The sequence below is a fragment of the Theobroma cacao genome, chromosome 1 (genome assembly GCF_000208745.1).
Source record: "Theobroma cacao cultivar B97-61/B2 chromosome 1, Criollo_cocoa_genome_V2, whole genome shotgun sequence".
In the NCBI taxonomy this organism is placed as follows: Eukaryota; Viridiplantae; Streptophyta; class Magnoliopsida; order Malvales; family Malvaceae; genus Theobroma; species Theobroma cacao.
The window spans coordinates 26,633,848-26,652,798 of NC_030850.1; the positions used below are offsets into that span (position 1 = coordinate 26,633,848).

Consider the following 18,951-nt stretch of genomic DNA (forward strand, 5'->3'; position numbering starts at 1 on the left):
AAACAAATGAGAGACAAGGATAGATTAGACGTATCCTAGTTAGTTTGCATCCTAGTTCAAGGTATACAGTTCAAAACGCATCATCGGATTGAGTGAAAGCTTTGCTTGTCACATAGAAATAGACTTGACAAAGATAAGCTAGGATGAATGGACTTAAGGCCATATTTGGCCAAAAAAATGAATTCATTGGTCACATTCTTCCTAGCTAGGCTGATTAAATAGCGGTAAATGAAATACATCTAGAAATAGATATGTTCCTGAATTGAAGAAGGGATATCTGTTCTTATTTTAACCAACATGAAATTATGACAAGGTTTAGAGACATTGTAGTCAAACTTAAATAGTAACCTAGAAGCATAAAGTATGCAAGCACTAAATTTTACACTTTAATAACTTAAGGTTGGAAATGGTTTTGGATGCTAATGAAATTATTATAAAAGCTTAAAATAATTTCTTAGACCTATCAAAACTTCTATTATTTGGAACATAAGCAAAAATTGGGAATATTAGCAATTTTTTTTGAAAGATGGTTTATTTATTGAACCAAGAGCTAGAATGCCATAACAAGTCGTGAACTAGTGGTATGAGACTTCTATTGGCATAAGAAGACTAGCTTTGGTGAGAAAGTAACCCAATACACTTACAAAAGAAAGATAGATGACTGCTCACAAAAATTTTTGACAGCTCTAATTCAAGAAAATCAAGCCCTTAAACCACTTTCGAGCTAAAGCATTCAGTACAATACAAAAATAAAATACATCATTCCTATGCTAACTGCCTCTAAGCCTTATGATAGCATTTTTCTTAAGTCAAAAGACCTTGATTAAAAGAAACTCATTGCTTGCAAGAAATCATTATAAAGTAGCCAAGCCAACAATCATCTTGATCAAGGTTAGAAGCTTCATCCTAATTGTTACCTCCATTAAGTCCAACCTTACTCACTCCCAACCATTGCGTTTTCCTCATCCTTGAACCTTTTAGCTTAGGCTCAAAGCTCTTTAGTTGTGACCTAATCTTCCCACCCTTTATCTATTGCCTCTAACTCGGTGATTTTTAAACCACTTTTTTTTTCTCTTATTTGAAGGTCAAACCCAATTTTCCACATAATTCCCATATTTCCTTTGTATCCCTTATAATTGTCGCATTCCTCCTTCTTATGTCAACATCAGACACCGATTCATGCCATTAAACTACCCGCTCACTTACTTCGACCCCTAATTCATCTTCAATTTGCTCCTTTATGCTTTTCCTCTTTTTACTTTTTGACCTAATTCTTGGAATCCCACTAATGTAACTCTTTTGACTTTTCCTTGAACTATTTTTATTTTTTGCTTTCTTTTTGCTAGTTTGTCTTTTTTGGCTATCAAGAAAAAATCTCTTAATTTGATATTTGCCTCTATTGCTCCTCCTTAGCTTAACCGAGCCATCATTATCTTTACTATTTATTTCAAAATCTCTCTCTTGACTAAAACCATCAATTGTCTTTTTTTATTTCACACTATTCCTTACCTATTTGGATTTCTCCTCCTTAATTTCCACTATAGCTCGTTCTTGTTCATACCTCTGCAACTCTCTTTTTTTTTCGATCCTTCATCACCATTCCATAATCTATACTCCTCATCTTCTCATATATCATTGTGTTTCACCTTTTCTTCCTCGTTCATCTCACTGTTCTGATTTTCTATTTCATCATGTACCACATTCAAACCTTTTGTTCTTTATTTCACTTTTTCTTTAATTACGTGATCCATCAAAGCAATAATACTTACCTTCCCTGGCCCAGGTTCTATTTTTCCTAGGCTTTGGCTTGAGGAGCACATTTTAGCATTACTCGCAAGCTTGTCAATTTCTTTCTTACCTTCAAGTAGCCTTTTTTGAATTTCCTTAACCCATTCATTGCTTGGGCTTAATTCCTTTATATCTATTTTACTATTTTCTTCTCTTATCTGTTTTTTAAGCCATGCCCTATTATTTTTTCCAAAAGGATTCTTTTTCTATCTATCTGCTATTTCAACTCTGACTCTTTTTTTATACCTCTTAATTGTTTGCCCTCGCCTCTTCTTTCTCCATCCTCGAGTCTACCGTACCGATCTCTCTTCCCATTTTTTTTTCTTGATAAATTTTTTTCTTGGTAAAACCACTGCTCTTTCACTTGCTTTACACTTTCAGTGGTTCCCTTCTCATTTTTCTCTCCGAGATCTTCCTTGGTGTCTATAACACGTAACTTGTCACTTTTCCCATCTACTATCTTCTAATTGAGCTTTCTTTCCTTGGTACCTTTTCTACCCTCACTTGTCAAGTCACCTTTTAATTTGAAATCTTCTACACAAACTGACATCACCTTACCTCTCTTCCTATTCACTAGAAAGGTTCCATCACCGTGAACCAATGGTGCTACTATCCTACTATCATTGCTACATCCACTACTAGTTTCTTTTGTAATTTTTCCATCCCTTTCCAGTAAACCTCAAGCTTGCATTGTGATTCACTTCTAACTATACTAATACAAATTCTGTGAAGCTTACCTTCCACTTTGATGGTGACATAATTTGGGATCACCGATTGGCTTTTAACTTTAACAAAAATGAAAGCCTTATCCAATTTCTCCCTTTGAATGTGCTCTTGTCAACTGCTATAAACTCTCCCCAACATTCTCCTATGGCCTTAAACATGTTAATATGCCCTATTGGAAAGCTAAGAGGTAGAGATACAATTTTCATGTTTATCATTTTGCCCAATTCAACCTCAAAGTGGAAGTTGGCGCTGTGGCACCCACTTTTCATGGCCATGGCACACCGACAAGGCAACGCCATTTCAAGGGTCTAGAAGCTTCATGGTTGTGGCCACCAAAGCCATGGTTGCAACCACCCTTTTTTGGTGGAGTTTTATTGTTTTAAAGACTCCGAATGGCCATGGACTTCAAACCTATTTAAACCGCCCTTCCATAGCTTAGAAAAACATGAATCAATTAACAAATTTTTGAAGAAAAAGAGGCATTCAAGATAGCAAAGAGGCAAGGAATTCAAAAGAAAATTACGGATCAAAGATTTGACAAATCTTGGAGTTCTTTTCTTCTTTAGTTTTGTTTATACTTTCTTGTTTAGTTTTAATGTTAATACTATTTTTGATGATTTTTAAATACATTATGTCGAATTAAGTTTTTAATATAGAATTGCAATTAAACCCAATGTGTAGTCAGAGTTTTTAATATTCTTTCTTGCTTATGACTGATGTTGTTTTAGTTGTTTATTTAAATCCTGTTCTTAATGCCTCTGATTGATTGGCCACCAATTAGATTGATTTGGAAACCTAAATAGAATTAAGAGAGGGAGTTTAGGGTAAGCCATGGGTGAAATAGAATATGATCAATATCAATTGAATAAGATGATTGTTTTGATTTGCATGTAGGGTAGGAATACACTTACAAACCATATGTAACCAAGATTAGAGTTGATAGTTAATAAGATTTTCTTAATTTCAATTTGTATAGGAATATAGTAAATTGGTTAAGTTAGATATTTTTATAAGAGCATTGAAAGAGACTTATAAAAGATTTAGAACTTTTGGTTAACAATTCAAACTTATCTAGTCAGTGAAGGAAGAATAAAAGAAATTTAGATGAAACATTGAGGGCATATTGTGATTCTAGGCTCTTGATTTATTGATTTTAATTAGTTTATTTGCTAGTTTTATTTTAGCTTAGTTTAATTTTAGTTCTTTAATTTTCTACATTCTTAAATTCGTTTGAATAAAATTAAGGTGTGACAAGTTTAGTATTTAACAATTAAGAATTAAAACAAATTCTCTAGGGGAATGAACTTTACTTTCATTATATTACTTGTTTGTGGTGCGTGCACTTGTGTGGATAATCCAACAACACCAGTCATATTTAATTCTGTTATCATTCCAATATTCATTGTAAAAATCATGGCAACAAATTCCTTGATAGTCTTTCTATTACATTTGCATTTTTAGGATTTTCAAACCCAAAATTCTTTCCTACCTTCCCTGACCTATACTCACAAATCATATGGCTTTTCTTTCCACAATGAAAATAATTTATATTGTTATTATCTTTTTCTCAAAGGTCTGTTTTGAAACTTTCAGAGTAGATGACTTAGATTTCACAGAATTGTAAAAGTTCTGATTCCTTCTATAATTATTGGAATTTTGACTCACATGATTCACATCAGAATTAAAGGTTTGAAACAATGCATCACATGCATGTGTTTCACATTTAATTTGCATTTGAATCATTAATCGTTTTAAACATAGAGAATGAATAGAATGCATAACCTTATTTTTGTAATTATTTTAAGATTGAGGCAATTTAGAAAGGATTGCACCTATTTGTAGTGCAACAGGAATCTTAACCTCAAGATCTTTTAGTTTTGAAACTAAAACTTGTAGTTTTTGCACTTGATCCATGATAGGTAGGTTGTCACTTATCTTAAACTCAAAATATTTTAAAGACAAAAATTTATCAGTACCTCATTTTTCGTTCTTGTATGTAGTCTCCAAGGCTACCCAAATTTCCTTTAGAGTCTTCAAATTGAAGTAAAGTTCATATAGACGATTTGTCAAAGTGTTTAGGATATGACCATAACACATCAATTCATCTTTTTCACATTTTTTTCTTTCTGCCTTTTGTATATTAGAATCTTCATCAATTGATTTTGGAAGTACAATAAGACTTGGATCCAGAACATAATAAATCTTCAAGGTTGTAAGAAAAAACACCATTTTCTCTCTCCAACAGGTGAAAATGGCTCCATTAAATTGATCAAGTTTGATGAATTCTTAATTCATGATTTGAAACCTTGAATTTATATTAGACTCCATTGAGAACAACTCTTTAAAATTGTAAAAAAAGTAGCATAAGAAAATAAGTAAGAGTGCATGAGGTATGTTGTAACATATTGTCGCTAAAGAGTTGTTGCCTACACTTTGGCAATCTGCAAACAAGGACTCTTCAGAACACAAGCCTATTGTAGAATTTTCTTCTGGTTTTTTTTTTGAAGTGTTTTTCTTTTATAGACACTGAAACAGTGTGTTTCAATAGTTATGTCTATTAAAAAATTCTATAAGAGCATTTGTTTATTTTAAGAGTTTATCTTAAGTTGAATAGTCATATATGAATAATTAATTAACTTCTGATGTGGGGCTCCAATAAACTCATATATTACTAACTATCTAATATCACTTACTCAAAAATCCAACAAAGTTCAAATTCAGTATTTCGCATTGCAAAGATGATCCCTTTTGTCTGTGGTTGATGGCCATGGTTAATGAAATTGGAAAAAGAAAGGAAAAAAGAACAAAGAAAAATAAAATTTGAAAAAAAAGAGAGAAAAAGTAATAAGAAAAAAATGTAGTTGTCATTTTCTAGTTTGGCCATGTAAGCATTGATATGACTTGGAACACCTTATTTAGGGAAAAAAAATTAGAAGTAGCCTTATTTTGAAACTAAACTTACAATTTAGGCCAAATACCCAAATAAACCTCTAAACCATACCAAAAAAGTTAATTAAGTCCTTATCTTTTTATTGTGTTTAATTATGGGCCAAAACTTTTATTTTGGGTCAAAGAAGCCTATTTCGTTAACTGTTAACTGATGACAATATACAATTGACAATTTTATGCCATATCATTTGCCACATAGCATGTTGATGTGTTATTTTGATGGATTTAATGCTATGTCATCTACCACATGGTATTAAATGTTGTTGAATAAGATTTGTGTGTTTAATTTTTTTGCTAAACCATATGTTCAAAAATGATTAACTTAATGATTTAGAACAAAAAAAGAAAACCTAATTACTTTTTTCTCAAATCTTATAAAACAAACATTTAATGCTTAAACAATTAAATCATTTGATTTAGTGTTTAAATCCAAAACTTACTAAATTATCTTAAAAATGAAAAATCAAATAAATCTTATAAGTCGATTGAAGCCATTATAATCCTTTACTGCCTTAAGAAAGCTTTTAAGAAAAGACCAAGATTCTTATATAGAAAAGGTAGAGTTCGTCGCTTGAAATATACTTAGAAATCAATTGTGTATCACTCAATCAGGAAATATATTACTAAGAGAAAAGATCAATGATACTGACAGTATATAATCCATGTAGCTGTCAATTAGTTTTGGCTTTGACCTTCCTTTTTTCTTGTTCAGTTACTTAATAACGTTCAATGGGGAAAAAATTGATGCATGCTTGCACCTAAAAGTATTCCAAAGAAACATTGAAAGGAGATATAGTATAACTTCTATAAATTAATATCCTTGGGACCATGAAAACTTATTAATTAATCAAAATATTATTTAATCGATAAATTAATAATTTATTAATTTATACAATAATTAATAAAAAATTAATTTATCGAGGTATTCTTTATTTTTTTTCAAAACATTGAACTTAATACATGTATTGTGTATTGTGATTATACAAATATTACCTAATTACCAAATTACAAATTATCATTATTTTATGTATTTGTTTAACCAAAACAAGTTCATGAATGTAATTAGTCTTATTAAATAGAAGTCATGAATCTATCCATTTTTGCAACAAACTAAAATTACGTTCTATATATACTTAATTAATTTACATTATGAAGATTAAGTCAAGCAAAAACATTTATAAAAAGAATATACAATATCACAAATAGTAAAACTAAACACAATGACTTTTTAAGATCTAAATAAATCAATAATAATAGATGAAAAGCATAAAGTATTATGTGAGTACAATATAAAAAAAATCCAAATTGTACTCAAAAGCAATTGTAGTAGTGAGTGTGAGAAAAGTTTAACTTGCAAATGAGCCAAACAACAATATAAAATACGATCAGGATGTCCTTAAAGTAACAATTACTTGTATAATTTTCTCTTGCAAAATGAGAACATTATACTGGAGCTTCTTAATGCACTAAGAAAAGTTAGAGATGAAGTCGAATGAGACATCAATTTCAAGAAAAAACAAGTAATATTGGAGTTATATTTTATAAAGGCCTCTTAATTGAGTTATATATATATATAATTTTGATGTATAAGAAGATTATTAATTGATATATCTTGTGAGACCTATGTGTGTTTTTTTTAAAATGTATTATCTTATAAACTTAGCGAATTATTAATTTATCATGTTAGTCCCAAGTTGAGACTAGTCAAAATATTATTTAATTGAGATTATTAATTTATTGAGTAATAATTTATTGAGATTTTACTGTACTAATTTTATTAGGTACCATTGCTATTAATTTTATATGTTATGAGTCTTTTGTTTTGGGAAATGATTATGTTAACTTTGCTCGTGCTCTAGCTTAATCTGGTTTCCACTCGTGTTTAGAGATCTTAAATCTTCTATATCACCATTATTAATTCATAAACTTTTCTATAATTAAATTTTGTTAACATAATAAAATTCTCATAATGCACTTACTATGAGGCGACAATTATGAATGCAGTCATATGAAGCTTCTTCTGAAACAACAGCAAAGGGTAATGGTGTTTTTTATTTTATCTCATTATTTGTTCCCTTTCACTTAGATAAGTGCATATATGTGTGCTTGTGAATATGCTCCTATACGTAGATATGTAATAATGAATAAACAATGGATTCATGGAAAGATTTATTTGATGTTTGGTCTCTAAGATGATTTAGTAAATTTTGGTTTTAAATCCTAAATTAAATGATTTAGTTTGTTTAAGCACAAAACATTTGTTATATTATATTAGGAAAGAAAGTAGTTAGTGTTTTTTTTTTTGTTTTAAATCTTTAAGTCAATTATTTTTGGACATGTGATTGTACAAAACGGTAAACACACAAATTCTATTCAACGTCATTTAATGCCATATGACAGATGACATGATATTGACATCATTAAAATGACACGTCAATATGTCATGTGGTAAATAACATGGCATAAAATTGCCAATTATACTGTTGACTAACTTTTGTTAATCAACAGTTAATAAAATAAGGTTATTTGATTTAAAATAAAAATTAAAGGGCTTAATTGAACACAATAAAATGATAAAGACTTAATTAACTATTTTGGTATAATTTAAAGACTTGTTTGAATATTTAACCTATAATTTATCTTGATACGAGAAAAAACAAAATTCTTCTATCCTTTCCTCATTTTGTGTCTTGCTTGGTGCCTAGTTCATTATTTTTGCCACATGTCTAATAAAAGTTAACTTCTTATGTTATGAAGTTTCAACCAAAAACTATAGTTAAGTTAAAAATATGCGCAGTTACAAACAAACACCGAAACAACTCCAACTTATTTCATAAGATAATTTCCTTATCATAACATGTTAAATGCAGAAATAATACAACAACGTAATGTAATTAATGTGAAATAGGATAATTTCTAAAAGAATAAGAGGGAAGAAAGCAAGGAGATTGTACTTGAATCAAGGAGAATTTGTTTGCACAAAGTGTTTTTAGATGAAGGAAAATTGAGGATTTTGAAGAAAAAGGTTTTTTTTTTTGAAAAAGAGTCCAACCTTGGGATTTTGAAAAAATGGTTAAATTAAGAGTAAAATCCTCTCATCACCTTAACTTTTAATTATATTTTCAGGCAGATCCATTAATTTTCATAATGGACAATGAGATCCAAAAGTGTAAACACCGTTAATAGAAAATTGGAAAAGATTAAAATGCATTTTGTTCTTTCTCCTTATTTTTTTCTCAAACAATGTAATTGGTGAGCGATACTCTTATTCATCGGCCCATCATTTCACTACAGGTGCTCACTAAAGGAAGGGAGTACCAAAAGGGAGCATCGATTTGGTGCTCCCAAGGGAGAGGGAGCATTGATCCAAGCAAAAGGAAGCATCGATTAGCATCGATTGGTTCTCCCCTCTCTTAGGGAGCAAAAAGTTTTTCTCTTTTTTTTTTTTTTACAAAATAGAAAAAAATTTAAAAATAAAAATTATAATTCGTATAGGGTTAATTTTTAAACTTAATAAAGAGTAAAATTATCTTTTTAATATTACCACATCATCGACTTAATGGAAACATTAACGATTGACTAACGGTTTTATCTTATGTGTCTAGTGGAAGATATTCTTTTGAGACGAATTGTTTATTTCAAAAACTAATAAATCCGCGTGAAATTATGATTAAAAGTTAGGGAGGTGACAATATTTTACTCTTAAATTAAATTTCTCCCTTCCTCATATTAATATATGGTTCCAATTACTCTTAATTTGTATTTCTTTTCTTTGTTGTAAATTGACAACAATTATGGAATCTAACATTAAGTAAGGCTCAACTTTAAGTAGATTGATAACTTAATAGACATTGTGATAAAAAAAAGAATAAACAAAGCACTAAACGAGACACAAAATAAAGTAAAAGAATCTGTTTCAGTAAACAAACCTCTAACATAGTGGAAGGAGGGAAAGAGTAGGTATCTTTTATTAGGGTTGAAAGGGTCTAAGTTTTTGGTTTCCCGATACGTAATCAAACATTCATATGGCTTTTGTAGATCCATAAATAGTTGCTGAAACTAAACCTGTCAATATGGGTCGACTAGGCCAAGCCCGGCTCAAGACCTTGTGGGCTAAAAAAATATGGACTGGGCCGAGCTAGCCCATATTTTATATGGGTTGCCAAATCTTCAACCCAGCTCACCCCCTGCTAGCCCATGGGTCGGGCTAGGCCAGCCCATATTTTTCAAAACAAATTTTTACTCTTTCTCCCCTTAATTATTCTATAATTATTGAAATAAATCTCCCTTTAATTTTTTTAAATTAAAAATATATACATGTATTTTTTTAATTATTGAATCAAATATTCATGTAACAGACCAATATTACTTTCTATTACATCCATTTTTGCATTTTATTATGCTCTTGTCCAATTGATTGTACATGATTTACCTTAAGCAATTCAAGGCAGTTACATGGATGAACAAGATTATATAATTCACCAGAAAGGGCAACTCCATACTAGTTTTCATTCTTATTTATGGGCAGACAGGAGGAGTTACTATCCTTTTTGTGTTTTTTGTGGTGGGTACAGTAACTAGTCTTTGCAAGGATAAAAAGTGTTGAAACTTACGATTGAAAGTGGCTTTGGTATTTACACAATTTTACCTAAAAGGCGCTAGGAAAACCTTGAAGATTGTCATAGTTAAAGCCAGCATCAAGGTTCTTTGGTTCAGTATCATCCCAATTCAAAAAGGCTTCTATGGGACCCTTTTCTTCCCATTGCTAGCAAGTGGAGGGAACTGTTTCGGATATGAACTTGCAGAATATCTGAATGAAGTCGAGGAACCTTCAGGTGCAGGATGAAAAGAGGTTTGGGGCTGAGTGGACCTAAACTGCTAGATGGGGATGGGGATTTGAGAGAGCAAAACTCGACTACTGGTTGCTATTGTAAGTTGAAGGAAAGACTAAAAGAACGGCAAAAGGGGGAAGGGCTGAACTGCCGAAGCTTGAAAGTCGATGGCTAATGGGGATGGGGATTTGAGAGACCAAAACTCGACTATTGGCTGTTGCTGTAGGTTGAAAGAAAGAGAGAAAGAATGGCAGAAGAGGTTTTGGGGGAAAGGACGAATTGGCGAATTGCTAAAGCCTAAAACAATGTCGGGTTGGGTAATTTTTTTTTTCATAAAAAAAATTATGAAACACTGAAACAGGTCATTTTTAAATTTAATTTTTTTGGCCCACTGGGTTGGCCCGCACCAACCCGAGTTAGCCCCCTAATCAAACAAGCCAGCCCATCTAAGCTCGAATTTAATATGAGCTTAAATTTTTATGACCCAACCCATTCCATATTTCATAAAAAATGGGTCAACCCTATGGGCTAGGCTCATATTGACAGGTCTAGCTGAAAATATTAATGAAAACTTCATTTGTAGATAAAAGGACATAACTAAAAGCTTGGTCCACGATTATAGTCCTCCCTAATACCAATTCCATTAATGCTAAGCACTGTCTAAAGCATATATGTTGCTTTGAAAGCATGAAATGAAAGTTATCTTTTTCCATGCTCTATTCAGCATTTGATTTCTAAAATAAAATTTTTGAGCATTCATCAAGCCCTAGGCCCAGAGCAGCAGGGTGCTGAACTAGACTCATTATGTTAACACTATAAGGTGAACAAACTGAAACAAGGATCTCAGGCATGCTGATAGAGGTAAAACAAGTAGATAACACATAGGAAAAGTAAAGCTCTTAACAGACAAATTTCAAGGATGCAAGCCATGAATAAATCTTAGAATGTTGGATTTCTTTTGGCAAAACATTTATATTGACCTCATACAAAGATTCCATCTAACATGCCAACCACTACAACACCTTTTCCTTTTTCTTTGCCATCACCTCAAAAACACTTGCAATCCTCCTCATTAACCCATTACCTTCTCCACGCTGCACAGTTTGATTTTTTTTTTTGTTAATATGCAGCAAATTAATAAACAAACAAAAAGAAATTAGATGTTGAAGATCCAAATCCTGCAAAAAAATAGGTAAATTCCGAATTCTGGATGCGGCTTGATTGTCTTGTCTTGGATATATAATTTGTCAGACCAACAAACAAAAGAGCCATCCCTCTCTTGACACGTGTCAACCTAAATTCTCATGGATCATGTTTTGGTCTGAGAAGACAGGCTCAAGAAACTCTCCCTGAAAAAAAAAAGCAAAAAACGAAAAAAGAAAAAATTAAGAAAAAAAGGGAAGATAGAAATAAGCAGAGGCCCCGTTGGCCTTTTAGCAACTTGAAAGTCCACTTCTCTAATGATCTAAGCAGCATTAACACCCACGTGCAACCCAAATACATATTGCTCACCTACCACTAAATACCCTCCACGTAGCCAATCTGGGACCCCCAAAGTTACTGCAAGCACTGTGAAAACTATATTCCCCTCCATCTCATAGGGGTTGTTTCTCACGCTCCAGGAATGGCTCGTGAGCCCAATCACTGTTTGTTTCTTATTAGCTTCAGAGGCAGAAAGGGCCAAAAGAAGAGGCAAAAGCGCACTTCGTCACCGTTCACTTCCTTGTTGGCCAACGCCGGTGACGGAATTTAAGAAAAAACACCCGCGTGTGATTCTAGAATAGGTTTCCTCCCAATCCTTTTTTTCTTGCTGTGACCCAAATTTTGGATTCGATTCTTTCGGCGTGTTTTCAATCCTGTGAGGTTTCAATCAAGTTTTTAGGTAAGAATCGATGTGCCCATTTTCTTGTTTTTGCCTAATTTTTCCTTTTTCACGGGTAAAAAATCTTTAATTTATTTTTTTCTGAAGAAGTTTCAGTTAAATTTTGATGTTTCTTAGATGTTTTAGGTTCTAATTGAATTGGGTTGATTCGGTTTTTTGTGGATATTAAATAATTCTTTTAATGCTTTGGATGTTGGGAGCATATGGATGTTTTTTCTGTGAATTTTACATTTTCAGTGAATGAGGTGAATTTCTTTTGGTTGTTGGTTTTTCTCATGTTTGATTTTTTGGAGCTTATCATTACATTTTTTGGTGGGAATTTGTGTTTGGTGTTCACATGTAAAAGCTTTAGTTTTTCTTTATTTGTGAAAATTCTAGTATTTTGATATAAATTCAGTGAAGGTTGGTGTCACTGAAGATATATGGCTCTAGAAAAAGGTGGGATTGCTTAAAACATTTATTTATCCCACTTCTAGATATATGAGATAAGTTTATTTGGCTTAAAAGTTTGTTCTTTTAGGGTTGTATTTTAACAAAGGGCTGACAAAGATATTAATGGTCATCCTGAAATATGAAATGCCTGCCATGGTTGAGAGCTAATTATAGGTATTTTAAAGCTTTCTTAGATGTATGAATAGAAGCATAACTTAGGTTAATGGGATTGGTGGACCGTTGTAGATGAAATGGGTTTGTATTCTTGAAATGGCATTTATAAAGACATATTAGAAGATTTCTTGGCATGCAAAGCTAAACCTGAAGCATATTGGAGGTCAGAAATAGGGATATAGCGCCTTTTGGAGGAATAAAGTTAGTTTGAGCCTTCCTGCTGATGGAGGAAACTACAAATGTTGAGTTTAATTTTGCATCTCATTCATTATCAAGCACTGGCTTTATAACAGTTTTGCATCTTCTCTTTTGCCTGTTCCTTTAGTTTTCTGGTGTACAATCTAGACTCTGCACCAATTTGCAAGATGGAGTCTCTGCATTTGATTCTTTTTTACTTCTGCGCTGTATCTTTGTTGTAGGACAAGCGAGGGAAAGAGATACTTGGAAAATACATATTATATATAAATTTTAAGGAAAGTAGAGGAAATGGAGGGATTAGAGGGAAGAGGAACAGAGAGAACCTAGGAATGGAAATCTTAACATGCAAAATTTAAATCTCAATAACCAATAGTTACTAGAAATTGAAATAACATAGGTCCATATAAGCTACTGCCTAAAAACTAACATAAATATTAAATACCAAATATAACCATAAATTCCCTAAATACTACAAATTACATTGAATATGTAAAATATATAAAATAATCCCTAAGAGCCTGTTTAAGCATGTGTTTCTTTTTCTTGTTTGCCCGTGCATCCTAATTTTGGGTCCACTTCTCCCAGGAGATTTTTGGGGTTGATCTTTTTATATACAAAAATATTTAATTATTTTATTACATAATGTTTACTGATGCCTAAAGTTATGACCTTTCCTTTTTCCATAGCATTTGGAAGCAGTAACAAGAGTGTTTTCTGGGGCTTTTATTGGTTTTTCTGCAGCAGTATGAACTGTGCCAATTTAGCTGATATTGATTGACCAAACAATTGACACCCTCATTTTTAATTTAAGGACAACCATGGAGGCACGACCTGCTTTATCCATTCAGAGATCAGGTGCAAGGCCTCTCAGTAACCTGGGGGTGTCTGGAGGGCTATCATCATCTTTACCAGCCCTTACAACACCTTTGGAAGAGACATATCAAAAGTTGTCGGACACGCAACAAGTGTCCACAGATAGGGAATTGATGACAAGGCCTCTGGTCCATGCAACTTGTGTACCCACCAATAGTGGAGTGGTTGGCCACATATTTTCATCATCCTCAGGATTTTCGAGTGATCTTCACTTTTCGTCTGCATCACCACATGAAAAGCATTCAAGAAATGCTCCTTTCATTTCTCAGTCACCAACTGATGCCACAGCTTTGCCATTACCACAATCATCAAATTCAGCGCTACCTCAATCAACAATATCAAGTCATTTCAACAAAGAAAGTAGTGGTTCTTGGTGTACAGATCCAGGTTTTCTTGATTTTCCTGTAAACACCCCTATCCAGAGCAGTCAAGTAGAAAGCAATAGTTGTAGTGGTATCATGATATCTGAGGACTTCAGCAAACGGAATGATTGGCAAGAATGGGCAGACCAGCTTATCACTGATGATGAGGCTTTGGCCTCCAATTGGAATGAGCTTCTTGTTGACAACAATGTTACAGATCTGGAACCAAAGGTGTGGATTTCATACCATGGAAGATTAAGCTTTACAACATAAACTTGTGGGCATTGTTTTTCTTTGTATCATGTTCCATTCTTGTTGCTTCAGATGGCATACCAGGTGGCCAAACCATGCACAACCATGCCTGCACAGAAACCCCAAGCACAACAGCAGCTTCCTTCACCATCTGTAGAAAGTCGCAGCGTTGTAAACCCGTCTTCATCTGCAAATAATGCCCATGCAAAGCCACGAATGCGGTGGACACCAGAACTTCATGAAGCCTTTGTTGAGGCTGTCAACCAACTGGGTGGCAGTGAAAGTGTGTAATTTTCTGCTCGCATGAAATTGCTTGCCTAAAATTGTTGGGCTTATGTTTCAATTTGTTTGGTAATTTCAACTTACAGGAGCTACTCCTAAGGGCGTGCTGAAGCTTATGAAAGTTGAAGGCTTGACCATTTATCATGTCAAAAGCCACTTGCAGGTACACTTCTCCTTTTTTAATTATTAAATAATTTGTGTCTGTATGTGTGCTCATTGGTGCTGGTTAGAAGTTAGATTCCTTTTAACTGGAGATATCTGTCTGTTAACTGCAGAAATACAGGACAGCTAGGTACAGACCAGAGTCATCAGAAGGTATATGGCCAGCTCCCTCTAAGTTTATCTTTTTTCATATTTGTGTTACTTCTCTGCATTTGCCTATATTTGCTTCTATTGCAGTGGGTGGGTTGTAGCTATGTTCTAGTGCCTGTTTTGCTTTAGGGGAAAATTAGGCTTTGAAAGGGTGGTTCTTTCTCGATACATGTACATATATTATCTCTTCGTAACTTTTGTATGGGTTGAGGGGGATTTGTCAAGAGGGATTGTTGAGAGGTATATAGTCCATGTTGTCATCTTCAATGAAGAGGAGATCACTTTTTTCTTCATATGGTTAAATTGGTCCCAGAATTTTCAGATGTCTAGTGAAAATTTATGATGCATACTCCAACAATCCTAGCCTTCCATGCTGATATATTAGAAATCATAGCAATGTAATTAGATGGATGGCAAGCTAAGGAGATTGCTTACAATCCAAGAAGAGATCATTAAATATCATAGTACAATACGTCCCAGAAGTTTTTTCTGTCTTGTTTATGCACATATGTGTACAGATTCATCTATCCACATGGACGCATGCATGTTAAGTACTTGATTTGAGCTTTCTGGTGTTGGTAGTATACATTTGTGTCTGTAATTTATGTCAACCAAAGCTATGCCTTTGATTAAAGCATGCATTTTTTGTATTTACATCTCTCATTCAGTGACATCATCTTGCACTGGTTCATTTCTTGTGTAGTTTAGATTAATTTTCTTAGTCTGAACCATCGTTGCGAACTTTGCCCTTTCACATCACTTTGCGAGGGGAGATGGAGATCTTTTAGACTACCTATTTCTTAGCTTAGCTTTATGGGTTTTATTTATTCTATGAGCCTATAACTCCACTATGCTTTAAAAACCAAACATCAGTGTAATGTGTTCACTCACTTTTTGCCCCTCCTTAATTTATCCATGAAACTTGTTATCTTTTTAGTTGGCATGGAAACGTTGTCATGTTCAATTTGGTTATTGGATCATAACAGATTTAAAGGACTTACATTATGTATCTTGAATCCTCACAACTTACCAATGTTGGGTTGGGGGCGTCACTGTATATATAGCTGAAATAACAACTATTGCTTGCAGGATCCTCAGAAAAAAAATTGACTCCTATTGAAGATTTATCATCTCTGGACTTGAAAACGTAAGTAATTTCTAATGATTTGTCAAGGATTTCCAATAATACTGTATGGTATATCTATTTGTTTCTTTTTGTCTGTATAGAGAATTGCATCATTGACAAATTGTTTGAGCGTCTGCTTTTACACTTGGGGGGCTTCCATAAATTCTGAGTAGCAGACTTAGGAGCTATCTGGACCTTTATTGTTAAAAATGAGTGGGATGCTGCCATTCCTAATGGGGAAATATCTACTTTTAAGAAAATGGTTAGCGAGACAAGGAAAGGGTCTTCTAAAACTTGCAGGAACTCTATTAATTGGAAAATGCTTCATCTTCAAATCTTTCAGGCTGTCTGCTATGCCCTTCATATGGAAAATGTTGATCTAAAACCATGAAAGGGGTGGTTGATGGGTCCATTAGTTTATGTTTTCAGTTCCTTGAACCGATTTGGATTGTGCATTATAAATGCACCTGATGTTTCAGTTGTGGCACGAATAACTTTGTCATATGCTTTAAGATAAAAAAGAATAAGTTTGCCATGAATGTTCCTTGGTAATTCTATCTGGTGGGGAGAGGAAGCTGCAAAATGATAACTTTTTCCCATTTTGGTGTTTGTATTGTGCAAAAATTTGGTTATAGAAGATTCCAAATGGAATCTTGAAGGACCAACGTGCATAATATTCAAGGGTCTACTGAAGCTTCATTGTATTGATTTGTTTAATTTTGTTAACTGTAGTAAATGCATTTTTCTTTTCAAACTGGAACAGGGGTATGGGGATCACTGAAGCTCTGCGGTTACAGATGGAAGTCCAGAAGCGGTTGCATGAACAGCTTGAGGTATGAATTTGTTTGTCATAATGGGTTTGGTGGCATGAAAGCAACATACGTTGTGCGTAAGAAATTGAACTGATTAGAATCCATCTTTAAAGTATGCCTTGAAGGAATTAGAGAAATACAAATTCTTTTCTTCATTTAGACAAGTAGAAACACTGTTTCTGGTGTGCTCTCCCTCAGACTCATGGCTTCAAACATTTGAACCCAAACAAACTAATTTTATTGCCGTGAGCAGGTCGGGGAAGGTGGGAGCATCTGCTCGGTATTGCACATGGAGGGGATATGATGCCATAACCCTGTAGGATCAAGGGCATTTAATTAAATTATTTTCATTGGAACTCTTTTCACTTAGATATCGTGCATTACGCCTATCAGATAATGGGCATTTTGGAGATGGGGTGTCATTGTTGCTGGGATATCATATCATATGTGGTATGGCTGTTGCATTAGCTAACTCACTTTCTTGTAGTTCTTCTCAGCAAGAATTTTGAAGGGGAGATATGTACCTTGACTTTATTACTATCAGGCAATTAAATGTGCTTAATAATTCTTAGAATGAAGACACTGACTATCTGAAATAGATTTTGTAGGATACTGGCTTTTGCAGTTTTAGAATTAAACACACATTGGCTTAAATGGTGAACTGATTTACTGTGTAGTGTATCCATCATGCCTTGTGGAGGTGTGCACCACTATAGTCAAAGTTCTGACTGAACTCATCGCTCGTTGATGTTTCAGTTTTTTTTCTGGTGCCTATTGGTATAATGCTGACATGTTTCCTTTTTTCTGCAGATTCAAAGAAATTTACAGTTGCGAATAGAAGAACAAGGGAGGTACCTACAAATGATGTTTGAGAAGCAAAAGTCAGGTTTAGACAAGCTGAAGGTGTCATCTTCTAATCATCTGGAGAATCCACCTGCTCCACCTTCAGATGCTACCAAAGAGTCTCCTGCAAAAAGTGACTTGGAAGCCTCCCAGATGGACCATGTAAATTCAGGAACCGAAACTGTTAATGCCAACTCGATGTTGGAGAGTAGTTCACAAGAAATAGTTGCAAAGCAAAAGGCACCTGAAACTGGTGATCTGGAGAAAGCTGAAACCTGTGTTTCTGAGTCGAGTTCACAACCCTCAAAGCGTCCAAGAATTGAAGAATAAGTTATAACAGCTTTGAACTGACAAGCACCTTAGTAGGATAGACCAAGTTGAGATATGGATAGAGCTTTTGAGGTTTTAAGGTCGTCTTCCCTCTTTTTATGTCCTTGTGGACAATTGTGTAGAACACTCTGATATTTAGTTGATAAACCAAAAGCTTATAAGGTTTAGTTTGATTTTCCTAGCCTCCAACCTCCCCAAGTGGAAATGAAGGTGCATTTAATACAGTTGCACAAATTTCATTAGATATGCCAGTGAAGGTGTCCCATTTTTTAGGGAATGTTGTTGTCTTAACTTGTTAAAAGAACCCAATAAAATTCCTACTCCTAGATTTGTACATGGCTTTCATTCCAATCCTGCTTTGTACCCCCCACAGTTCTTACCCCACAATATCCTGCATACATTGTAGTTGGCAGTATTTCTTTCTGAAAAAGGAAAACTTGGAACTATATTCCAGGGCATACGTGTATGTACATAAGTAATATAAATGACAATGACCCTTTGTTTGAATATTTCCAGCGTATGTTATCTTGGGGTGTTATTCAGATTTCTTAGCAAGAGAGGAAAGTTGGGGTAAACTGATGAAAGCTGTATCAGCGGACATGCAAAGCTACAGGAACTGGGAATACCCTGCGGTACTGCTATCGCTAAACAAGAAAAGGAATGGAGAATGCAGAACAAAGGCTCGGCTTCCAAGATGATTTAAGCTCTTCCTGACACAAGCTGGATTTGAGGATAATCTAAACCAGCGGCGTGACTGAACTGGCCACCATGGTTAAAT

At 33.8% G+C, this 18,951-nt stretch overlaps 1 protein-coding gene across 1 annotated transcript; it reads left to right on the forward strand.

Annotated features, from left to right (window-relative positions):
- LOC18613081 (protein PHOSPHATE STARVATION RESPONSE 1) lies at window positions 11,662-18,509 on the forward strand. Its single transcript, XM_007050127.2, has 8 exons — window positions 11,662-12,177; window positions 13,793-14,447; window positions 14,541-14,751; window positions 14,837-14,913; window positions 15,026-15,065; window positions 16,152-16,209; window positions 16,952-17,021; window positions 17,811-18,509. Exons 2-8 carry the CDS (start codon window positions 13,800-13,802, stop codon window positions 18,171-18,173), a joined length of 1,467 nt encoding a protein of 488 aa, XP_007050189.2. The 5' UTR covers window positions 11,662-12,177; window positions 13,793-13,799; the 3' UTR covers window positions 18,174-18,509.

Bases quoted from the DNA above. Each gene is read 5' to 3' on its own strand.
- LOC18613081 (XM_007050127.2), top strand. From the start codon at position 13,800: ATGGAGGCACGACCTGCTTTATCCATTCAGAGATCAGGTGCAAGGCCT. The intron at 14,448-14,540 runs GTGTGGATTTCA...TTGTTGCTTCAG, and splicing joins TTACAGATCTGGAACCAAAG to ATGGCATACCAGGTGGCCAA. The intron at 16,210-16,951 runs GTAAGTAATTTC...AAACTGGAACAG, and splicing joins TCATCTCTGGACTTGAAAAC to GGGTATGGGGATCACTGAAG.